The sequence below is a fragment of the Oncorhynchus gorbuscha genome, linkage group LG06, assembly GCF_021184085.1.
Source record: "Oncorhynchus gorbuscha isolate QuinsamMale2020 ecotype Even-year linkage group LG06, OgorEven_v1.0, whole genome shotgun sequence".
NCBI classification, from domain to species: domain Eukaryota; kingdom Metazoa; phylum Chordata; class Actinopteri; order Salmoniformes; family Salmonidae; genus Oncorhynchus; species Oncorhynchus gorbuscha.
Window position 1 is genome coordinate 26,190,879 of NC_060178.1, and position 26,348 is coordinate 26,217,226.

Sequence of the window (26,348 nt, forward strand, 5' to 3'; positions counted from 1 at the left end):
GGGAAGCGGCGGCATGGGAGTGCCATCTGAAAGACGACTCTCAGAGGTGGCAGAGCAGCAGAGGAGAAAGCACAGAGGAGATGACACACCTCCCACAGCGACAAGGAGAGAGAGAGAGTGAGAGAGAGAGAGAGAGAGAGAGAGAGAGAGAGAGAGAGAGAGAGAGAGAGAGAGAGAGAGAGAGAGAGAGAGAGAGAGAGAGAGAGAGAGAGAGAGAGAGAGAGAGAGAGAGAGAGAGAGAGAGAGAGAGAGAGAGAGAGAGAGAGAGAGAGAGAGAGAGAGAGAGGGGAGGGGGGGGGTAAGAATGATAGGATACAAGTCCTATTTTTATCCCCAGTAGAGCCCAGGGACAGAGCTAAAGAGAGGAGTGCTCAGGAGACAGTCCTGGTGGCCCCACACAGAGGAGGTATGGAGACTGGCTGGGGGTGACCCCTCCAGATACAGCTGCACAACAATACAATAGTCCAGCCCACACATAATCAGGCTTTACTCAGACTACCAGGTACTGTAGCTACACTCCTGAGGAGCTGAGAGGAATACACTTTGAGAGCCAGCTGCCACACACTCAAGGACACACACACACACACACACACACACACACACACACACACACACACACACACACACACACACACACACACACACACACACACACACACACACACACACACACACACACACACACACACACACACACACACACACACACACACACACACACACACACACACACACACACACACACACACAGGTCACATCAGATCACATCTGCGCCAGTACACACCTCTCATAATTAATTCTGGCTTTATTTCAGAAGTTTGGCTTTAAAAGACAGAGATAAAAGCGGTGCAATATGGCGATAGACATTCTTCTAGGGACAGTCTTGTGAAAATCTCCTCAGTTGACAAGGCTGCACAGCAGGGGTAACACAGTGGGGAATAAAAGTTCAGTTTCATGTTGGAGAATTGTAGAATGAAATTCCAGGCCAATCCCATGCTACTGTGGCCAGTGTATAAAGCTCTCTCTCTCTCTCTCTAGCCGTGGACACGGTGAAGCAGGTGTAATGAGCCCTCTCTCACTCTCACTCCCCCTGACCCCTCATTCCCCAGCACAGCCCAGCACAGCCTCCTTTCACTCCATATTTATTTTTCTTTCATTCTTTCTTCCCTCTCTCTCTCCTTCTCCTCTCATTACACATTCCAGAGCGTATCTCAGTTCCCGGGGGTCGTCAGGCGGTGGGGAGGGATGGAGAAGGAGAGGAAAAGGAGGGGGGAGAGGGCGACGCAATGCTTGAAATTCTGCTCACAGCCAAAGCAATTTCCTGGCAAGCGCGGTGCTGTCAGCTGCTCTGATGGCTGGCTGTGAAATATTGTGGCTGGGAGTGGGCCGGCAGCAGCCTCTGGCAGGCAGATCGATTGAGACCGAGAGGAAGAGCGGGAAACAACAAAAAAGGGAAAAAGAAAGCAAAACACAGCCGCCATTAAGGCAGCTCCATCAGGCAGTTGAAGGAGTTCCCACTTCCCAGTGTCTGCTAGAGGCAGAAAGCCCTCTAATCGGCAACGCTCACCCAGGTAAAGGGAGGAGGGTGTGGAGGGTGTTGGGACTTCGGAACCACCTAGTGGGATTTTTTGCACACACGTAAAATGACCCTTCCCCCTGTTAAAGTACAGCTTAAATGATGGAGTACTGCATGAAATGGCATCATTTTCTCTGGTACCAAGCTTCTGCAACGTAAAGTATAGCTTGGCTCGACTGCTTTGCTCTGTTAACAATGTCAATTAAGAATCCAAATGAAATGTTCGCACAGCATTGGGTGGTTTAAATGGCCACACTCCAGCGGTTTACTCCAGAATTATACGAAAGATTCAAGCTGGGAAGCCAAAGTGAATCACCAACAGCATCTCCCAGTCTCCAAACAAGGAGTCACTTGCCCCTAAGTGGTGATTCCCCTTAATATCTCAAGGGCAATGGAAGAACAATGATACAGTGAAGTTCAATCCAGCCCACAATGTCAACTGAGAGTTAGCATAACAGTCTCCTAATGTGATGTCAATCACAGGCAGACAGGACTGTGAGGCTGGAACAGTGATTGATTGTTTAATTACCAACCCACTTTGACCTAGAGAATTGTTCATTTGAAATTGTAATCAAGCAATTAGAGGCAATTAAGAAATGTAGAGAAGGAAAGTCAAAAGACAATCTGAGTGTAGAGGCTTTACAAATTAAATGTCTCAGAGAGAGAGAGAGAGCGAGAGAGGGAGAGAGAGGGAGAGAGAGGGAGAGAGAGAGACCAGCTTGTTAGGTAGCAGATCCTACAACTCAATAGAAGGATAAGGACTCAACTTGATCTGAACTGGGGTTGCTCCAGTTTAGTTTAATGGGGAAGGTCAAATTAATTTTGTCAGACAAGTACTTATCTGCTACATATTAATTAGTCTGGGCCATAAACGGTTTGGCTTATCTTAACACAGATTTTTTTTTAGGGGGGGGGGGGGGGGGGGGGGTTAAGCAGGATTACAGACTAAAGGCAGATTCTCTCACAAAGCCCTTAGCATCAGCAATACCTCTAAAAGAGGTATTGCTAGGTTCAGTGGAGCTTACTGCATCAAACGTTTCCTCTCTGCTAACATTATTAACATACAGCTGGTACTCCCAACATCCAGGGCACGTAGAGTGTTTATACATTTAGAGTAAAACCTAGAAGTATCCGTGTATGACTGGGGAGCAGAGTTATGAGGGATACTGTGCATTCGGTGGGTGGATCCCAGTGGGATACAGAGAGGGAACAGACATGGCAGCGCTCAAGCCCCTCATTCTCTCTCTGCCACAGACTGATTGATGGACGTATTTGTTCCTTTTTAACACAGAGGTGACTTGTAATCAAGCTGAACGGGCACTCAGAAAGCACTCTGCAACAGGGCTGTTAATGCTTCGTAAGCAGCTGCATCTGTCTGGAAGCCCTGTGTGCCAGGAAAGTCTGTTACTCCATCTATCCACCTCCCAACCTCTCACACACCCTGGGTCTGTTTGGTGGATCTATGCCCCCATTGTGTCACCAAAGCATCTTTAGTACAAACAGCACGAAACTAGAGAGACACCCCAAATGGCTTCCTCTGCAGTGACATTTTCTTGTTCTTTGCCTGTGAGAGCCAGACAGTTCTGCTTCAAACTGGAATAGGCGGTTAAGGAATTGAAAAGGGGGGAGTAATGATGGCGACAAATTGGCCGTAAATCTCTGAAATGGATAAGAAATGGGCCGATGACACCAGAGGACATCTCAACAGACAGACGAAAATAGCATTGTCCCCAAGCGCCCTGAACACAGCAGACAAAGACTCCCCACAGGAAAAAGGAAAAGAAAGTAGAGCCAGGAGGAGGAGGGGCGGGGGGGGGGGGGTTCAAGGTGCAATTTTCCATCTAGCAGGCATGACAGGACCAAATACATTTGTTTCAGACATACAATTAATTTTGTAATATTAAAAAGGTCAGAAATGAACCATAGCAATACTGGCCCTTTTGTCATCCTTAACAAATGATCCAAAATGGCGCTATCAGATTGGTGGGGATACATTCACTATGATGAATGTTCTGAGTAATCAGCCAATCAAAAATAATGATTATTCTCCTTTGATAAATGGGCTGGGAAAGCATTGCATTAGTTAGGAGATGGGTCCAGTTGTTTCTTCACTCTTCACAGATAGATTTTCTTGCATCACTGACTCTGTGACATTTTTGCTTTTGACCAATGCACAGCTGTGGATGTGAAATGACAGGATTTTATACAACTATGCATATGTCCTTACATTCAGATGGCTTTCAGAGCTAATAAGGATTTAAGTTGACAGCTTTGCTAAGAAGCAATTCAAATCTGTATTTAATGAAAATAAATCTTTGTCAATCAAGCTTAGATAAATGGCTTCTTTAGAGATGATCAAAAAAGGAGGGATCTTTCTCTAATGAAACAGAGATACAATTATACATTTTCCAAAATAAAAAACAAGACTTCAATGTAACTAAAAGGGATTAAATAAATGCTGTTGCAGTCTGACTGTCACTGAGCCCTTTCCTAAAGCTAGAGAAATGGCTTCGGTTTGACATTCTTCAAGAGTCAAATGGCCAGTGACAGCTTGGAATCCTCTGCGTCTGCAACCATCTGCCAGCTAGAGGGAAGCGGACAAATAAAGAGTAGCATGTTAGCCCGGCACTGATCTCCTCCTGTTGTCCTCAGACCGTGGCCTTGTAGCCTCATTAGTGGATATGCACAGTGTGAGACAGCAGTGGATGGAGGGCCAGGCCCCTGGCCATAGAACTGGCACTGGGACTGGCATGTGGAAGCCCCAAATCTGAGTGCTGTGTCTGATGTGATTAGCTGGAGAGAGGCAGCCCAGGATTCTCCTCTGACAGGGCCAGTCGGCCACAGTCAGGGCAGAGGATGGGTTAGGTGAGAGTGGGGCTGATGTGGGCACACGGCCCTAGTTGGGATTGTACTGTATGGATGGATGTATTGCTGAGGGTGCTGGGGGGTTAAGACACTGTGAGGTGGTGAAGGGGTGGAGAGCTTAATGAGAGTTGTCCTTCCAGTCACTGGATCTGCCAGTGGAATCATAATTACACTTGTGGGTAGCAGGCAGGCAGAGGCTCTCTTTCGCAGTCCGTGGCTCTGCACTGAGCTACATGCGCATGTTCTCTATTGGAGTTAGAGTGCATTGAAGTGAGACACTACCGGTTAAAAGTTTTAGAACACCTACTCATTCAAGGGTTTTTCTTTATTTGGACTATTTTCTACAATGTAGAATAATAGTGAAGTCATCAAAACTATGAAATAACACATATGGACCCATGTAACTCTGGTTCTTGGGGCGGCAGGGTAGCCTAGTGGTTAGAGCTTTAGACTAGTAGCCGGAAGGTAGCAAGTTTAAATCCCCAAGCTGACAAGGTGCAGTTAACCCACTGTTCCTAGGCCATCATTGAAAATAAGAATGTGTTCTTAACTGACTTGCCTAGTTAAAGAAAGGTTAAATAAATGTAGTAACCCAAAAAGTCTTAAACAAATCAAAATATTTGTTATGTTTGAGATTCTCAAATAGCCACCCTTTGCCTTGATGACAGCTTTGTGCACTCTTGGCATTCTCTCAACCAGCTTCACCTGGAATGCTTTTCCAACAGTCTTGAAAGTGCTCCCACATATGGTGAGCACTTGTTGGTGAGCACTTATTGGCTGCTTTTCCTTCACTCTGTGGTCCGACTCATCCCAAACCATCTCAATTAGCTTGAGGCCAGGTCATCTGATGCAGGCCTCCATCATTCTCCTTTTTGGTCAAATAGCCCTTATACAGCCTGGAGGTGTGTTGGGCCATTGTCCTTTTGAAAAACAAATTATAGTCCTACTAAGCTTAAACCAGATGGGATGGCCTATCACTGCAGAATGATGTTCTAGCCATGTTGGTTAAGTGTGGCTTGAATTCTGAAATAAATCACAGACAGTTTCACCAGCAAAGCACCCCCACACCTTAATTCCTCCTCCATGCTTTACGGTTGGAAATACACATGCGGAGGTCATCCGTTTACCCACACCGTGTCTCACAAAGACACAGTGGCTGGAACCAAAAATGTCTAATTTGGACTCCAGACCAAAGGACAGATTTCCACCGGTCTAATGTCCATTGCTCATGTTTCTTGGTCCAAGCAAGTCTCTTCTTCTTATTGGTGTCCTTTAGTAGTGGTTTCTTTGCAGCAATTCGACCATGAAGGCCTGATTCACGCAGTCTCCTCTGAACAGTTGATGTTGAGATGTGTCTGTTACTGGAACTTTGTGAAGCATTTATTTATTTCTGAGGCTGGTAACTCTAATGAACGTATCCTCTGCAGCAGAGGTAACTCTGGTTCTTCCTTTCCTGTGGCGGTCCTCATGAGAGCCAGTTTCATCATAGCGCTTGGTGGTTTTTGCAACTGCACTTTTTTGCTTACTGCATGATTCCGTATGTCTTATTTCATAGTTCTGATGTCTTCGCAATTATTCTACAATGTAGAAAATAGTAAAAATAAAGAGAAACCCTTGAATGAGTAGGTGTTCGAAAACTTTTGACCAGTAGTGTATGTGCGTGAGTATGAGAGTGAATGCAAATGGTGCTGTGTGGTTGTGTCAGAGAAAGAGTCAGAGAGAAAGAGAGCGAGAGAGAGAGGGTAACTACAGTATGTACTTGTGTGTGGTGTGTGTTTTGATGTGAGTGTGTAGTTTGCAGAAGTGTGAGGGACATGAGTGGATCACTCTGCCATGAAGGAGCCCATCGATCAGCGTGTCAGTGCTAGGGGAAAAGGTTAAACTGAGGGGCGCGCCCCTTTGCTCAGCAGAACGCCCTGGTCTTATCAGGATTAGAAAGTGTAAGAAAGGGCAGACGATTCCCAGGACAGACTCTGACCTTCAGTAATCTAACAACCTGCGTTTCCACTTATAATTAACATGAAGGGGAAAAAAAACACAAGGGCCCGGTCCTCTAAGAAAGAAAGTGCAAGCTGAATATAGAGTTCACAACAGACACCGGCACCTCAGTACAATCTAATGTCCCAGAGACCTACAGTACACGTTACAGAGAGCTGCTGAGTATCAATCCCAAAGCACCTTTCTTCAGTTCCACAGGAGTGAACGAAGCACTAAACTGGAAATAGAGTTCAGAACAGAGTTCAAACCTCAACTCAGGTGTTTTATATACGGAGTGTATAAAACATGAAGAACCTTCCTAATACTGAGTTGAACCCCCTTGTTTGCCCTCGGAACAGACTCAATTCGTCAGGGCATGGACTCTACAGGGTGTCAAAAGCATTCTACAGGGAGGCTGGCCCATGTTGACTCCAATGTTTCCCACAGTCGTGTCAAGTTAGATGTCCTTTGGGTGGTGCGCCGTTCTTTATACACATGGGAAACTGTTAAGAGTGAAAAACCCAGCATCGTTGTAGTTCTTGACACAAACTGGTATGCCTGGCACCTACTACCATACCTCATTCATAGATACTTAAATCTTTTGTCCCATTCACCCTCAATGGCACACACACACAATCCATGTCTCAATTGTCTTAAGACTTAAAAGTCCTTCTTTAACCGCCTCCTCCCTTTTATCTACACTGATTGAAGTAGATTTAACAAGTGACATAAATAAGGGATCATAGCTTTAACCTGGATTCACCTGGTCAATATATGTCATGGAAAGAGTGGGCGTTCTTAATGTTTTGTCCACCCAGTGTAGAGCTAGGATCTCTGTGGAATTTCAGCCCATTCTTGACTCTGAAAAGGTTGTATGTTGTGTGCTTCAAGGTGAAGAATGCACAGCCCATACTACTGTATAAAGTGTGTAATACAGATGTTAGAAGCAGGTTGGAGATTGGGACTCACTGCGTCTTGGCTGAGCTGGACAATGAGCTGTTTGACGGCGTGGAGGGTGGGGTGGACCCAGGGGGACGGCTCCTGCCAGTGACGGTTCAGATCAAAACCCATAAGAGAGCACCTGGAAATGACCATACATACATGAGTTTAATATTTTCAGATACCTACAACACTAATTCATTCAATCAGCAATCAATTTTTTCTTTCAGATTTTCACTAAACAGTCAATTAGCTTTAACTACCTGATTGTTCTACAAGAATCAATCTGCACATACACTACATGGCCAGAAGTATATGGACACCCCTTCAAATTAGTGGACTTGGCTATTTCAGCCACACACGTTGCTGACAGGTATATAAAATCCAGCACATAGCCATGCAATCTCCATAGACAAACATAGGCAGTAGAATTGCCCGTACTGATGTGCTCTGTGACTTTCAACATGGCACCGTCATAGGATGCCACCTTTCCAACAAGTCAGTTGGTATCATTTCTGCCCTGCTAGAGCTGGAAGCAACGTCAGCACAATAACTTTTTGTCGGGAGCTTCGTGAAATGGGTTTCCATGGCTGAGCAACAGCACACAAACCTAAGATCACCAGGTGCAATGCCAAGCGTCGGCTGGAGCGATGTAAAGCTTGCCGCCATTGGACTCTGGAACAGTGGGAACGCGTTCTCTGGAGTGATGAATCGCGCTTCACCATCTGGCAATCCAGATGGACTAATTTGGGTTTGGCGGATGCCATGAGAACGCTACCTGTACCAATCCAACTGTAAAGTTTGGTGGAGGAGGAATAATGGTCTGGGGCTGTTTTTCATGGTTCATGCTGGGCCCCTTAGTTTCAGCGAAGGGAAATCATAATGATACAGCATACAATTACATTGTAGACAATTCTGTGCTTCCAAGTTTGTGGCAACAGTTTGGGGAAGGCCCTTTCCTGTTTCAGCATGACAATGCCCCCATACACAAAGCGAGGTCCATACAGAAATGGTTTGTCAAGATCGGTGTGGAAGAACTTACATTAGGGCTTCAGAGTGGGGCAGTGGTCTAAGGCACTGCATCTCAGTTCAACAGGCGTCACTACAGTCACTGGTTCGATTCCAGGCTGTATCACATCTTGCCGTGATTGGGAGTCCCATAGGACGGAGCACAATTGGCCCAGCGTCATCCGGGTTTGGTTGGGGTAGGCTGTCATAGTAAATAATAATTTGTTCTTAACTGACTTGTCGAGTTAACTAAAGGTTAAAAAAAAAAAAAAAAATGTCTGGCCTGCAGGGCCCTGACCTCAACTCCTGTTGAACGAGGACGAGCTCGGTTTGAAAAGTTTGTTATTGGAAAGTTCTTGGTAGCTAGCTAGCTTCTTAGTTTGGATCCCGCGACGCAGTTGGCATCAGTTGCTGGGACTGCTTGTCTCTTTCCAGTTATCCTGTCGACCAAGGATGGGTCTGAGGAGCTATTTGGCTTCGCTGCTAGCTAGCTGCATATCAAGCTAGCGGGGTTTTCTTGAACACAGCCCGCGATGCGGTTAGCCACTGTGCCTGGGACCGCAGATTTTCCCGGGTTTGTGGCTGTCTAGATCCCTGCTGTTTGTTGTTTTCAATTTTCCCCGTGACCTGCCCTGTCTGGAACTGAGAGGAGTAACAGCCTAACATACGTTGCTAGCTACCATGACAAAGACCAAAGCCGGCGAGAGTACGGTTGAGGACAGTGGTGTCTCTCTGTCACATGCGAAGGATATTTTAAACTAGATCTACAAGCAGTTGTTACAACAACAAGAAAATAGCTTCAAGTGTTTTGTCCAAATACTGGTGGATTCTACTAATAAAAGTATGGATGACCTAACCAGAGAGGTCCAGGACCTGAAGAACAGTTTGCAGTTCTCCCGGGGTCAGCTCAATGAGTTGAAACAGGAGAACGGCAAGATGCCAGCAATCTGTAAGTCATTGAGAGAGGACATCAGTTGTGTGTGTGAATCCATGCTAACAATGACAGATAAATCAGTCTCGAGGGACAATCAAAGAGGAACAACATGGTTGTGGACGGAATTGCAGAATCTGCACATGAGACCTGGATGGAATCTGAGAACAAAGTGAGGGAAATGATCTCTGAGAAATTGAAGATGGACCACAGGACGATTGAGGTGGAGCGTGCCCACAGGACTGGTAAAACCACCACCGGCCCAGGTGATAGGCCTAAGCCCGATAGTGGTCAAGTTCCTGAGGTTCAAGGATGAGGTAGCTGTTCTGGAAAGAGCCAAGAACTTGAGAGGAACGTATATCTTCCTTAATGAGGACTATCCTGAAGCTGTGCGCCAGAAGAGGAAAGTAACTGATCCCAGACATGAAAGCTGCCAGAGTGCATGGGGACATTGCTTACATCCGTTATTTTTTAATTTTTTTATTTAACCTTTATTTAACTAGGTAGGCAAGTTGAGAACAAGTTATTATTTACAATTGCGACCTGGCCAAAATAAAGCAAAGCAGTTCGACACATACAACAACACAGAGGTTACACATGGAGTAAAACAAACATACAGTCAATAATACAGTATAAAAATAAGTCTATATACAATGTGAGCAAATGAGGTGAGATAAGGGAGATAAAGGCAAAAAAAGGCCATGGTGGAGAAGTAAATACTGTATAGCAAGTAAAACATTGGAATGGTAGATTTGTAGTGTAAGAATGTGCAAAGTAGAAATAGAAATAATGGGGTGCAAAGGTGCAAAATAAATAAATAAATACAGTAGGGGAAGAGGTAGTTGTTTGGGCTAAATTATAAATGGGCTATGTACAGGTGCAGTAATCTGTGAGCTGCTCTGACAGCTGGTGCTTAAAGCTAGTGAAGGAGTTTAGTGTTTCCAGTTTCAGAGATTTTTGTAGTTCGTTCCAGTCAATGGCAGCAGAGAACTGGAAGGAGAGGTGGCCATAGGAAGAATTGGCTTTGGGGGTGACAGGCTCATTGTCCACCCTCCCTCCCAGAAGCTGGGAAGGGATGACCTATGTGTTCGTAGCTTCAACCCCGCATCACAAACACACACACACGCACACACACACACACACACACACACACACACACACACACACACACACACACACACACACACACACACACACACACACACACACACACACACACACACACACACACACACACACACACACACACACACACACACACACACACACACACACACACACACACACACACCAATTGATTAATGGACTGCTTGTCACACCCTTGCCTTAGTATTCTTTGTTTTCTTTGTTATTTTGGTTAGGTCAGGGTGTGATATGGGTGATGTATGTGATTTTGTCTAGTGGTTTTGTATGTTTATGGGGGTATTTCCTATCTAGGTGTTTTTATAAGTCTATGGTTGCCTAGATTGGTTCTCAATTAGAGGCAGCTGTCTGTCGTTGTCTCTGACTGGGAACCATATTTAGGCAGCCATATTCTTTGGGTATTTTGTGGGTGATTGTTCCTGTTCCAGTGTGCAAGTGGTTAGTGTTCACGTTATGGGACTGTGTCGTCTTCGTTCATTTATGTTGGTTTGTTGTTTTTGTTCATTGTTTAAGTATTCCCATTAAAAATGGATGATATTCACACTGCATCTTGGTCCTCCTCTCTTTCACCCGAAGACAGTTGTTACACTGCTGAATGTATATATTTCTCTCTTGCTTTTTTGGCTCTTTTCAGTATATCTCTGATAAGCTACCCAGGAAAGAGCTGAAAATAGATCATATTAATATACAGTGGGGCAAAAAAGTATTTAGTCAGCCACCAATTGTGCAAGTTCTCCCACTTAAAAAGATGAGAGAGGCCTGTAATTTTCATCATAGGTACACTTCAACTATGACAGACAAAATGAGAAAAAAAATCCAGAAAATCACATTTGAGGTTTTTTAATGAATTTACTTGCAAATTATGGTGGAAAATAAGTATTTGGTCACCTACAAACAAGCAAGATTTCTGGCTCTCACAGACCTGTAATTTCTTCTTTAAGAGGCTCCTCTGTTCTCCACTTGTTACCTGTATTAATGGCACCTGTTTGAACTTGTTATCAGTATAAAAGACCCCTGTTCACAACCTCAAACAGTCACAGTCCAAACTCCACTATGGCCAAGACCAAAGAGCTGTCAAAGGACACCAGAAACAAAATTGTAGACCTGCACCAGGCTGGGAAGACTGAATCTGCAATAGGTAAGCAACTTGGTTTGAAGAAATCAACTGTGGGAGCAATTATTAGGAAATGGAAGACATACAAGACCACTGATAATCTCCCTCGATCTGGGGCTCCACGCAAGATCTCACCCCGTGGGGTCAAAATGATCACAAGAATGGTGAGCAAAAATCCCAGAACCACATGGGGGGACCTAGTGAATGACCTGCAGAGAGTTGGGACCAAAGTAACAAAGCCTACCATCAGTAACACACTACGCCGCCAGGGATTCAAATCCTGCAGTGCCAGAAGTGTCCTCCTGCTTAAGCCAGTACATGTCCAGGCCCGTCTGAAGTTTGCTAGAGAGCATTTGGATGATCCAGAAGGAGATTTGGAGAATGTCATATGGTCAGATGAAACCAAAATATAACTTTTGGTTAAAATTCAACTCGTCGTGTTTGGAGGACAAAGAATGCTGAGTTGCATCCAAAGAACACCATACCTACTTTGAAGCATGGGGGTGGAAACATCATGCTTTGGGGCTGTTTTTCTGCAAATGGACCAAGACGACTGATCCGTGTAAAGGAAAGAATTAATGGGGCCATGTATTGTGAGATCACGAGTGAAAACCTCCTTCCATCAGCAAGGGCATTGAAGATGAAATGTGGCTGGGTCTTTCAGCATGACAATGATCCCAAACACACCGCCCGGGCAACGAAGGAGTGGCTTCGTAAGAAGCATTTCAAAGTCCTGGAGTGGCCTAGCCAGTCTCCAGATCTCAACCCCATAGAAAATCTTTGGAGGGAGTTGAAAGTCCGTGTTGCCCAGCAACAGCCCCAAAACATCACTGCTCTAGAGGAGATCTGCATGGAGGAATGAGCCAAAATACCAGCAACAGTGTGTGAAAACCTTGTGAAGACTTACAGAAAACGTTTGACCTCTGTCATTGCCAACAAAGGTTATATAACAAAGTATTGAGATAAACTTTTGTTATTGACCAAATACTTATTTTCCACCAAAATTTTCAAATAAATTCATTAAAAATCCTATAATGTGATTTTCTGGATTTTTTATCTCATTTTGTCTGTCATAGTTGAAGTGTACCTATGAGGAAAATTACAGGCCTCTCTCATCTTTTTAAGTGGGAGAACGTGCACAATTGGTGGCTGACTAAATACTTTTTTGCCCCACTGTATGTAGCCTGAGAAATAAGATTCATGAAATCAATAACTTGCTAACATCAGATAACATTCATATATTAGCCATTTCTGAGACTCACTTAGATTATTTATTTAATGATACATCAGTAGCAATACAAGGATATAACGTCTATAGAGGAGACAGAAATGCTTATGGGAGAGGTGTTGCTGTATATATTCAGAGCCATATCCCTGTAATGCTTAGAGAAGATCTTATGTCAAGTGTTATTGAAGAGTTGTGGTTGCAGCTTCACTTGGCACATCTAAAGCCTTTTCTTTTGGGGTGTTGCCATAGACCATCACGTGCTAACAGTCAGTATCTAAATAATGTATGAAATGCTTGATAGTGTATGTGATGTAAACAGAGAGGTCTACTTTGGGAACCTGAATATTGACAGGTTTTCATCAAACTGTCCACTCAAGAGGAATCTTCTTGCTGTAACCAGTGACTGTAATCTGGTTCAGGTTATTAATCAACCCTACCAAGGTGTTTACAAACACTACAGGAACAAGATCATCCACATGTATCGATCACATTTTTACTAATACTGTAGAACTTAGTTCTAAAGCTGTATCCGCACCCATTGGATGCAGTGTTCACAGTACAGTGGCTGTATCCAGGAAAGCCAAAGTTCCAACAGCTGGAACTAAAATAGTGTATAAGAGATCATACAAAAGATTTACTGTGACTCTTATGTGGATGATGCTAAAAAATATTTGTTGGTCTGATGTGATTAATGAGGAGCATACAGATGCTGCACTTGATGAATTTATGAAATTGCTTCTTCCAATTATTGATAAACATGCACCTGTTAAGAAACTGACTGTTAGAACTGTTAAGGCTCCATGGATTGACGAGGAATTGAAAAACTGTATGGTTGAAAGAGATGGGCCAAAAGGAGTGGCTAATAAATTGGCTGGCTGCACATCTGACTGGCTGACTTACTGCAAATTGAGAAATTATGTGACTAAACTCAACAAAAAGAAGAACACATTTTATTATGAAGCCAAGATCAATGAAATTACTTTTTGATGACTTTAAATTTAATTATGTGCAGAAAGACAAATTCATCTCCATCTTTTATCGAATCAGATGGCCGATTCATCACAAAACCATTTGTATGGCCAATTATTTAAATTATTATTTAATTGGCAACGTGGGATAACTTAGGCAGGAAATGCCAACAACGATCAGTGAGCAATTGTATTAATGCATAAAAAAACAAATGATGAAAGAAAAGCATTGCAAGTTTGAATTTTATAAAGTTAGTGTGGGAGAGGTGGAAAAATGTTTGTTATCGATAAATAATGATAAACCTCCTGGCATTGACAACTTAGACGGAAAGCTACTGAGGATAGTAGCTGACTCTATAGCCACCCCTATCTGTCATGTTTTTAATCTGAGCCTAGAGGAAAGTCTTTGTTCTCAGGCCTGGAGGGAAGCCAAAGTAATTCCGCTACCCGAGAGTGGTAAAGCGGCCTTTACTGATTCTAACAGAGACCTATAAGCTTGCTGCCAGCTCTTACCAAACAAATTGTGTTTGACCAAATACAATGCGATTTCCCTGTAAACAAATTAACAACAGACTTTAAGCATGCTTAAAGAGAAGGGCAATCAACATGTAGTGCACTGACACAAATGACTGATGATTGGTTGAAATAAATTGATAATAAGATGATTGTGGGAGATGTACTGTTAGATTTCAGTGCAGCCTTTGCTATCATTGACTATAACCTGTTGTTGAAAAAACTTATGTGCTATGGCTTTTCAACCTCTGCCATATCGTGGATTCAGATCTATCTATCTATCTATCTATCTATCTATCTATCTATCTATCTATCTATCTATCTATCTATCTATCTATCTATCTATCTATCTATCTATCTATCTATCTATCTATCTAATAGAACTCAAAGTGTTTTCTTTAATGGAAGCTACTCTAATGTCAAACATATAAAGTGTGGTGTACCTCTGGTAAGCTCTTTAGGCCCTCTACTCTTTCTATTTTTACCAATGACCTGCCACTGGCATTAAACAAAGCATGTTTGTCCATGTATGCTGATGATTCAACCATATACGCATCAGCAACCACAGCTAATGAAATCACTGAAACCCTTAACAAAGAGTTGCAGCGTACAGTATTATATAGAGTCCTTATTGCATGGAACTTCCTTCCATCTCATATTGCTCAAATAAACAGCAAACCTGGTTTCAAAAAACAGATAAAGCAACACCTCACGACACAACACCTCTCCCCTATTTGATCTAGATAGTTTGTGTGTATGCATTGATATGTAGGCTACGTGTGCCTTTAAATCAAATGTATGTTGTTCTGTCCTTGAGCTGTTCTTGTCTAATGATGTTCTGCATTATATCATTCTGTATTATGTTTTATGTTTTGTGTAGACCCCAGGAAGAGTAGCTGCTGCTTTTGCAACAGCTAATGGGGATCCTAATAAAATACCAATACCAAAAAAAACACCTTTGGGATGAATTTGAACGCCGACTGAGAGCCAGGCCTAATCGCCCAACATCAGTGCCTGACCTCACTGATGCTCTTGTGGCTGAATGGAAGCAAGTACCCACAGCAATGTTCCAATATCTAGTGGAAAGCCTTCCGGGGGAGTGGAGGCTGTTATAGCAGCAAAGGGGAAACCAACTCCATTTTATTTTTTTGCCCATGATTTTGGAAGAGATGTTCGACAGCAGTTGTCCACATATTTTTGGCCATGTAGTGGAGCTAATTATTGGACACCAGTCAAAGAGCAGCTAATGCCAGGACCTCTAGTCAGAGTGGCTGTGGAAGAAAGGACTCTGGGCTATTCAGCTGCTGCTGCTCAGTATCCATGACTTTCACGGGGGCCTGTGTCTGTGTGTCAATGTCACTGTGCATGCCTGAGATAGTAATCTGTGGTCAGCAGTGATTGATTCTGTTCCCTGCACGCATCTGTTCGATCCCGCTACAGATGCTGTGCTGAGCCCACAGAAAGGCCAATTAGGCCTCACTGGTAGGGGTAGAAAGAGACACTCTAATTGACATCCTATTAACATGGAGCCAATAATAATAATAATTATACATGGGACTTATACATTGCTTTCAAGAACCCAGAGTCGCTTAACAATTGTAGAAATGAAAACAAAAGCAAAAAAAGTCCAAACAAAACGTCAAACTAAACAAAAACGAATAAAGTGAGGGTTGGGCTCAAAGAAGAGAAAGAGTGTGATGTATCAGTGTATGGGGAGGGGAGGGTTAGGTATCTGGACACGAACCCATTTCAGTATGGTGAAGAGAGGAGTGTCTTAGTAGTGTATTTCTTTGCTAGTATGTGTGTGTGGGGGGGAGGGATCTTGTAATCATTGCATTGGGAGACAGGAAGCCAGTGGAGTTCACGGATGACAGGGGTGATGTGGTGCCTGGACGTAGTGTGGGTGAGGAGTCATCTTCTATTTCTCCCTCTGCCTCCAAAGCGCCATCCCTGGAATATGAACTGCTGGCGTTCCTATTCTGCTGTCTCTTTTCTCCTCCGTTGACAGTTCAACTCAATGTAATTGCTGCAGTAGTCCAGGCTGTTGCAGGTACTCTAAATCAAATCACCTCTTATTCCCCACTGCTAGTTCTCAATCCAATCATGCGCGCAAAGACACACATACACACACACACCATTCAGCCAGGCCGACTGCATCATTTTCCAGAGTTGATGAAAACAGCCTTTAAAACGGAACGATTAGAAACAAGATGTGTCTAACCTCATCATTGCCAGAGAGCAAACTTGATCTACAATTGACAGACTCAGCGCAGTGGGGGGGAGCGGCCAGTAGATGGCGGCCACAAACACATGTTCAGTGGAAGCACTATCATCTCAGTGCATTTGTATTCCTCATGTCCACCCCATTAAGTAAAAGACAATTATGGAGAGGGAGGTGGAAATGATGCCCATGGAGCCTGTGTCTCAACGCTAAACAAAGGATGGAGTGTATGGCCTCAGGAAACACACACAGCTCAGCATAGGAGACACAGTATTGCAAGGGCATACAGTTTGCAGAGGCAAGATATATCTTACGCAAGAATAGAGACAGAAAGATGTGCGTGTGTGTGTGTGTGTGTGTGTGTGTGTGTGTGTGTGTGTGTGTGTGTGTGTGTGTGTGTGTGTGTGTGTGTGTGTGTGTGTGTGTGTGTGTGTGTGTGTGTGTGTGTGTGTGTGTGTGTGTGTGTGTGTGTGTGTGTGTGTGTGTGTGTGTGTGTGTGTGTGTGTGTGTGTGTGTGTGTGTGTGTGTGTGTGTGTGTGTGTGTGAGTATCTTTGCGCGCATGATTGGATTGAGAACTAGCAGTGGGGAATAAGAGGTGATTTGATTTAGAGTACCTGCAACAGCCTGGACTACTGCAGCAATTACAATGAGTTGAACTGTCAACGGAGGAGAAAAGAGACAGCAGAATAGGAACGCCAGCAGTTCATATTCCAGGGATGGCGCTTTGGAGGCAGAGGGAGAAATAGAAGATGAGAGGGCCGGCAGCCCAGCCTGCTATTCCCACACATGCATCTAGCGGCCAATAAATCATCTGGTAGGGGACATCCACAGTGGGTGTTACCAAACACATCATCACAGCATCTCTCTTTAGCACTAGCAATGTGCTGCAGTCTAGTCAGAAATCTCTAGCGGAATCCATCAAAAGTACAACTTTTCAGTAGACCTCAAACAACAGGATGGAAATTACAACTGAACTGCTCTTTTTGTCCACGAAGAAAGGGGAATTTCATATATTGATGGTTGAGCTTACCTGTAGTTGCCTAAGTAGACCCCGTCAGGGTTGAGCATGGGTACAATCTTAAAGATCACATGGTCACGCAGGATTACGGCTACAGGGTGCTGGCTGACCAGGAAGTCAATCACTCCTAAAGCAACACAAAGGACACTGTCAGGGTTATTGAGCCCTCCAGATTCACTCTACTGTATGGCTGGAGAGAATCACTCTCAAAGCTATTCTATTTCATTCACACAAATATGCACACACATCCTCACACACACTCCCAGTAAAATTGACTTGAAAAGAAAACCCAAGGCCCCAGTTAATTGAGTTTTGAGAAACAAAAAGAGAAGGACAAAAGGGAGCATTATAAAAATCAGAGGGGAAACCTGAGACATCCCTCCAAAATCGATACAAATTGAATAGAGCTGACAGTGGGATAAAAACAGACAGGGCAGAGGACCTGATTAGCCCACAGGGCCTCAAACACTGAGTGAGGGAGATAACGCTATCTGCCACAGATGAGACACAGAGACAGCCAACGAGAGAGAGAGAGGGAGATTGAAAAAGAGAGCGAGACAGAGAGAGATAGCATTGAGACATGTAAACAGTGCCGGCCACTGAAAAGCCCTCCACAGCCCTGGACTGAAGCAGGATAATTGACAGGTAAATAAGAGGCAGAGAGGGCCGGCAGCCAGCACTGGGTACCCCTCCCTGCCTCCCTCCCTCCCTCCCTCCTATTCCAGCCGCCCGCCCCACTCTGTCGTGCTCGTTACCACTAATGGAGGCATAACAAGCTCTCTAATTGAGTCAATGTGGCAGGCAGGAGGAGAGAAAGAGCGTGGGATACAGGTACAGGCCACAGAGTGTACCGTCTAATTGCTCGGACTTCCTGAAATGATTTCATGCACATCTGCGTGTCGGAGTAGGGGTTGGTCCTAAGTGGAGCTCAAAGTCACATTGAGCTAAGTGCACTCACTGTCTGCTCTCAGAGCTACGTGGTGACCAAACGCTACGACACCAACTGGGTGTTTTTCCACTGTTTCTTACACTCGATTTTCAACAATGGGAAAGTAAAGAAGACCCAAGACAAGACATCTTATTAACTGTAACTCACTCTGGCTGCACTTCAGATGTCCTTTATGTTGAGGAGAGAAACCCTGCAGGAGTTCAGTTACTTGTCAATGAAACAAGTATTTCTCACCTGAAGAGCCTATCTTAATGAAAGCCTGAAAAATGGCAGACACGTTAAGGGAGGTGTGAGTGGAAGCCAAGGATTTGTTTTAATCATCTGCTTCTTTTTCCATTTATTTCCCTGTAATTCTATGAGAACTTGATAAACTGCTTGTGAGATGCTCCACCTGGGCTGTATGTGTCTTTGTGTTTGTGTGTGTGTGTGTGTGCGTGTGTGTGCGCATGATTATTAGGGAGGTGTATAGAGCAGAGAGAAACCTACCGTGACAGATCCATGGAGACAGAGACCTACCTTGCCATACAGGTGGAGACAGAGACCTACATCATTTACAGACGGGTGAAGACAGAGACCGACCTTGACAGATGCATGGAGACAGAGACCTACCTTGCCAGACGGGTGGAGACAGAGACCTACATTGACAGATGGGTGGAGACAGAGACCGACCTTGACAGATGTGTGGAGACAGAGACCAACCTTGACAGATGGGTGGAGGCAGAGACCTACCTTGACAGATGGGTGGAGACAGAGACCTCCCTTGCCAGATGGGTGGAGACAGATAACAGAGACCTGCCTTGACAGATGGGTGGAGTTGGAGAATACCTTGAAAGATGGGTGGAGACAGAGACCTATCTTGACAGATGGGTGGAGACAGAGACCTGCCTTGACAGATGGGTGGAGTTGGAGAATACCTTGAAAGATGGGTGGAGACAGAGACCTACCTTGCCAGATGGGTGAAGACAGAGACCAACCTTGACAGATGGGTGGAGATAGAGACATACCTTGCCAGATGGGTAGAGACAGAGACCAACCTTGACAGATGGGTGGAGATAGAGACATACCTTGCCAGATGGGTGGAGACAGAGACCAACCTTGACAGATGGGTGGAGACAGAGACCAACCTTGACAGATGGGTGGAGACAGAGACCAACCTTGACAGATGGGTGGAGACAGAGACCAACCTTGACAGATGGGTGGAGACAGAGACCAACCTTGACAGATGGGTGAAGACAGAGACCTATCTTGACAGATGGGTGAAGACAGAGACCTATCTTGACAGATGGGTGGAGACAGAGACCAACCTTGACAGATGGGTGGAGACAGAGACCAACCTTGACAGATGGGTGAAGACAGAGACGTACCTTGACAGATGGGTGGAGATAGAGACCAACCTTGAAGGATGGGTGGAGATAGAGACCAACCTTGACAGATGGGTGAAGACAGAGACGTCCCTTGACAGATGGGTGGAGATAGAGACATACCTTGCCAGATGGGTGGAGACAGAGACCAACCTTGACAGATGGGTGGAGATAGAGACCTATCTTGACAGATGGGTGGAGACACAGATTGGTGGAGATAGAGACATACCTTGCCAGATGGGTGGAGACAGAGACCTATCTTGACAGATGGGTGGACACAGAGACCTCCCTTGACAGATGGGTGGAGATAGAGACCAACCTTGACAGATGGGTGGAGATAGAGACCTATCTTGACAGATGGGTGGAGACACAGATTGGTGGAGATAGAGACATACCTTGCCAGATGGGTGGAGACAGAGACCCATCTTGACAGATGGGTGGACACAGAGACCTCCCTTGCCAGATGGGTGGAGACAGAGACCTATCTTGACCGATGGATGGAGACAGAGACCTCCCTTGACAGATGGGTGGAGATAGAGACATACCTTGCCAGATGGGTGGAGACAGAGAACAACCTTGCCAGATGGGTGGAGACAGAGACCAACCTTGACAGATGGGTGAAGACAGAGACAGTTATCTTGACAGATGGGTGGAGACAGAGACCTCCCTTGACAGATGGGTGGAGATAGAGACATACCTTGCCAGATGGGTGGAGACAGAGACCAACCTTGCCAGATGGGTGGAGACAGAGACCTATCTTGACAGATGGGTGGACACAGAGACCTCCCTTGACAGATGGGTGGAGATAGAGACATACCTTGCCAGATGGGTGGAGACAGAGACCTATCTTGACAGATGGGTGGAGACAGAGACCTCCCTCGACAGATAGGTGGAGATAGAGACCTATCTTGCCAGATGGGTGGAGACAGAGACCTATCTTGACAGATGGGTGGACACAGAGACCTCCCTTGACAGATGGGTGGAGATAGAGACATACCTTGCCAGATGGGTGGAGACAGAGACCTATCTTGACAGATGGGTGGAGACAGAGACCTCCCTTGACAGATGGGTGGAGATAGAGACATACCTTGCCAGATGAATGGAGACAGAGACCTCCCTTGACAGATGGGTGGAGATAGAGACCAACCTTGACAGATGGGTGGAGACAGAAGACCTATCTTGACAGATGGGTGGAGATAGAGACATACCTTGCCAGATGGTTGGAGACAGAAGACCTATCTTGACAGATGGGTGGAGACAGAAGACCTACCTTGCCAGATGGGTGGAGACAGAAGACCTATCTTGACAGATGGGTGGAGATAGAGACATACCTTGCCAGATGGTTGGAGACAGAAGACCTATCTTGACAGATTGGTGGAGATAGAGAATACATTTGATAGATGTGTGGACAGAGACCTATCTTGACAGATGGGTGGAGATAGAGACATACCTTGCCAGATGGGTGGAGACAGAGACCTATCTTGACAGATGGGTGGAGACAGAGACCTCCCTTGACAGATGGGTGGAGATAGAGACATACCTTGCCAGATGGATGGAGACAGAGACCTCCCTTGACAGATGGGTGGAGATAGAGACATACCTTGCCAGATGGGTGGAGACAGAGACCTATCTTGACAGATGGGTGGAGACAGAGACCTCTCTTGACAGATGGGTGAAGACAGAGACCTATCTTGACAGATGGGTGGAGACAGAGACCTCCCTTGACAGATGGGTGGAGATAGAGACATACCTTGCCAGATGGGTGGAGACAGAGACCAACCTTGCCAGATGGGTGGAGACAGAGACCTCCCTTGACAGATGGGTGGAGATAGAGACATACCTTGCCAGATGGGTGGAGACAGAGACCTATCTTGACAGATGGGTGGAGACAGAGACCTCCCTTGACAGATGGGTGGAGACAGAAGACCTATCTTGACAGATTGGTGGAGATAGAGAATACATTTGATAGATGTGTGGACAGAGACCTATCTTGACAGATGGGTGGAGATAGAGAATACCTTGAAAGATGGGTGGAGACAGAGACCTATCTTGACAGATGGGTGGAGATAGAGGCCTACTGTATCTTGTCAGATGGGTGGAGATAGAGACATACCTTGCCAGATAGGTGGAGACAGAGACCAACCTTGACAGATGGGTGAAGACAGAGACCTATCTTGACAGATGGGTGGAGACAGAGACCTATCTTGACAGATGGGTGGAGATAGAGACATACCTTGCCAGATGGGTGGAGACAGAGACCAACCTTGCCAGATGGGTGGAGACAGAGACCTATCTTGACCGATGGATGGAGACAGAGACCTCCCTTGACAGATGGGTGAAGACAGAGACCTATCTTGACAGATGGGTGGAAACAGAGACCTCCCTTGACAGATGGGTGGAGATAGAGACATACCTTGCCAGATGGGTGGAGACAGAGACCAACCTTGCCAGATGGGTGGAGACAGAGACCAACCTTGACAGATGGGTGAAGACAGAGACCTATCTTGACAGATGGGTGGAGACAGAGACCTCCCTTGACAGATGGGTGGAGACAGAAGACCTATCTTGACAGATTGGTGGAGATAGAGAATACATTTGATAGATGTGTGGACAGAGACCTATCTTGACAGATGGGTGGAGATAGAGAATACCTTGAAAGATGGGTGGAGACAGAGACCTCCCTTGACAGATGGGTGGAGATAGAGACCAACCTTGACAGATGGGTGGAGATAGAGACCTATCTTGACAGATGGGTGGAGACACAGATTGGTGGAGATAGAGACATACCTTGCCAGATGGGTGGAGACAGAGACCCATCTTGACAGATGGGTGGACACAGAGACCTCCCTTGCCAGATGGGTGGAGACAGAGACCTATCTTGACCGATGGATGGAGACAGAGACCTCCCTTGACAGATGGGTGGAGATAGAGACATACCTTGCCAGATGGGTGGAGACAGAGAACAACCTTGCCAGATGGGTGGAGACAGAGACCAACCTTGACAGATGGGTGAAGACAGAGACAGTTATCTTGACAGATGGGTGGAGACAGAGACCTCCCTTGACAGATGGGTGGAGATAGAGACATACCTTGCCAGATGGGTGGAGACAGAGACCAACCTTGCCAGATGGGTGGAGACAGAGACCTATCTTGACAGATGGGTGGACACAGAGACCTCCCTTGACAGATGGGTGGAGATAGAGACATACCTTGCCAGATGGGTGGAGACAGAGACCTATCTTGACAGATGGGTGGAGACAGAGACCTCCCTCGACAGATAGGTGGAGATAGAGACCTATCTTGCCAGATGGGTGGAGACAGAGACCTATCTTGACAGATGGGTGGACACAGAGACCTCCCTTGACAGATGGGTGGAGATAGAGACATACCTTGCCAGATGGGTGGAGACAGAGACCTATCTTGACAGATGGGTGGAGACAGAGACCTCCCTTGACAGATGGGTGGAGATAGAGACATACCTTGCCAGATGAATGGAGACAGAGACCTCCCTTGACAGATGGGTGGAGATAGAGACCAACCTTGACAGATGGGTGGAGACAGAAGACCTATCTTGACAGATGGGTGGAGATAGAGACATACCTTGCCAGATGGTTGGAGACAGAAGACCTATCTTGACAGATGGGTGGAGACAGAAGACCTACCTTGCCAGATGGGTGGAGACAGAAGACCTATCTTGACAGATGGGTGGAGATAGAGACATACCTTGCCAGATGGTTGGAGACAGAAGACCTATCTTGACAGATTGGTGGAGATAGAGAATACATTTGATAGATGTGTGGACAGAGACCTATCTTGACAGATGGGTGGAGATAGAGACATACCTTGCCAGATGGGTGGAGACAGAGACCTATCTTGACAGATGGGTGGAGACAGAGACCTCCCTTGACAGATGGGTGGAGATAGAGACATACCTTGCCAGATGGATGGAGACAGAGACCTCCCTTGACAGATGGGTGGAGATAGAGACATACCTTGCCAGATGGGTGGAGACAGAGACCTATCTTGACAGATGGGTGGAGACAGAGACCTCTCTTGACAGATGGGTGAAGACAGAGACCTATCTTGACAGATGGGTGGAGACAGAGACCTCCCTTGACAGATGGGTGGAGATAGAGACATACCTTGCCAGATGGGTGGAGACAGAGACCAACCTTGCCAGATGGGTGGAGACAGAGACCTCCCTTGACAGATGGGTGGAGATAGAGACATACCTTGCCAGATGGGTGGAGACAGAGACCTATCTTGACAGATGGGTGGAGACAGAGACCTCCCTTGACAGATGGGTGGAGACAGAAGACCTATCTTGACAGATTGGTGGAGATAGAGAATACATTTGATAGATGTGTGGACAGAGACCTATCTTGACAGATGGGTGGAGATAGAGAATACCTTGAAAGATGGGTGGAGACAGAGACCTATCTTGACAGATGGGTGGAGATAGAGGCCTACTGTATCTTGTCAGATGGGTGGAGATAGAGACATACCTTGCCAGATAGGTGGAGACAGAGACCAACCTTGACAGATGGGTGAAGACAGAGACCTATCTTGACAGATGGGTGGAGACAGAGACCTATCTTGACAGATGGGTGGAGATAGAGACATACCTTGCCAGATGGGTGGAGACAGAGACCAACCTTGCCAGATGGGTGGAGACAGAGACCTATCTTGACCGATGGATGGAGACAGAGACCTCCCTTGACAGATGGGTGAAGACAGAGACCTATCTTGACAGATGGGTGGAAACAGAGACCTCCCTTGACAGATGGGTGGAGATAGAGACATACCTTGCCAGATAGGTGGAGACAGAGACCAACCTTGCCAGATGGGTGGAGACAGAGACCAACCTTGACAGATGGGTGAAGACAGAGACCTATCTTGACAGATGGGTGGAGACAGAGACCTCCCTTGACAGATGGGTGGAGACAGAAGACCTATCTTGACAGATTGGTGGAGATAGAGAATACATTTGATAGATGTGTGGACAGAGACCTATCTTGACAGATGGGTGGAGATAGAGAATACCTTGAAAGATGGGTGGAGACAGAGACCTATCTTGACAGATGGGTGGAGATAGAGGCCTACTGTATCTTGTCAGATGGGTGGAGATAGAGACATACCTTGCCAGATAGGTGGAGACAGAGACCTATCTTGACAGATGGGTGGAGACAGAGACCAACCTTGACAGATGGGTGGAGACAGAAACCTATCTTGACAGATGGGTGGAGACAGAGACCAACCTTGACAGATGGGTGAAGACAGAGACCTATCTTGACAGATGGGTGAAGACAGAGACCTATCTTGACAGATGGGTGGAGACAGAGACCTACCTTGCCAGATGGGTGAAGACAGAGACCTATCTTGACAGATGGGTGGAGACAGAGACCAACCTTGACAGATGGGTGAAGACAGAGACCTATCTTGACAGATGGGTGAAGACAGAGACCTATCTTGACAGATGGGTGGAGACAGAGACCAACCTTGACAGATGGGTGGAGACAGAGACCAACCTTGACAGATGGGCGGAGACAGAGACCTCCCTTGACAGATGGGTGGAGACAGAGACCTATCTTGACAGATGGGTGGAGATAGAGACCAACCTTGACAGATGGGTGGAGATAGAGACCAACATTGACAGATGGGTGAAGACAGAGACATCCCTTGACAGATGGGTGGAGATAGACATACCTTGCCAGATGGGTGGAGACAGAGACCAACCTTGACAGATGGGTGGAGATAGAGACCTATCTTGACAGATGGGTGGAGACACAGATTGGTGGAGATAGAGACATAGCTTGCCAGATGGGTGGAGACAGAGACCAACCTTGACAGACGGGTGGAGACAAAGACCTGCCTTGACAGATGGGTGGAGTTGGAGAATACCTTGAAAGATGGGTGGAGACAGAGACCTATCTTGACAGATGGGTGGAGACAGAGACCTCCCTTGACAGATGGGTGGAGATAGAGACATACCTTGCCAGATGGGTGGAGACAGAGACCTATCTTGACAGGTGGGTGGAGACAGAGACCTCCCTTGACAGATGGGTGGAGATAGAGACATACCTTACCAGATGGGTGGAGACAGAGACCTATCTTGACAGATAGGTGGAGACAGAGACCTCTCTTGACAGATGGGTGGAGATAGAGACATACCTTGCCAGATGGGTGGAGACAGAGACCTATCTTGACAGATGGGTGGAGACAGAGACCTCCCTTGACAGATGGGTGGAGATAGAGACATACCTTGCCAGATGGGTGGAGACAGAGACCAACCTTGACAGATGGGTGGAGATAGAGACCTATCTTGACAGATGGGTGGAGACACAGATTGGTGGAGATAGAGACATACCTTGCCAGATGGGTGGAGACAGAGACCAACCTTGTCAGATGGGTGAAGACAGAGACCTATCTTGACAGATGGGTGAAGACAGAGACCTATCTTGACAGATGGGTGGAGACAGAGACCTACCTTGCCAGATGGGTGAAGACAGAGACCTATCTTGACAGATGGGTGGAGA

The 26,348-nt window shown here is 45.9% G+C and overlaps 1 protein-coding gene across 1 annotated transcript in view; it reads right to left on the reverse strand.

Moving 5' to 3' along the window:
- LOC124037766 (cytosolic carboxypeptidase 6-like) overlaps nucleotides 1–26,348 on the reverse strand; it is a 489,347-nt gene that overhangs the window by 21,337 nt on the left and 441,662 nt on the right. The window contains exons 9-10 of the mRNA XM_046352789.1: nucleotides 17,515–17,629; nucleotides 7,388–7,499 (exon numbers count right to left, since the gene is read on the reverse strand). Of these exons, the coding sequence (XP_046208745.1) occupies nucleotides 7,388–7,499; nucleotides 17,515–17,629 (227 nt within the window). The remainder of the gene's footprint in view (nucleotides 1–7,387; nucleotides 7,500–17,514; nucleotides 17,630–26,348) is intronic.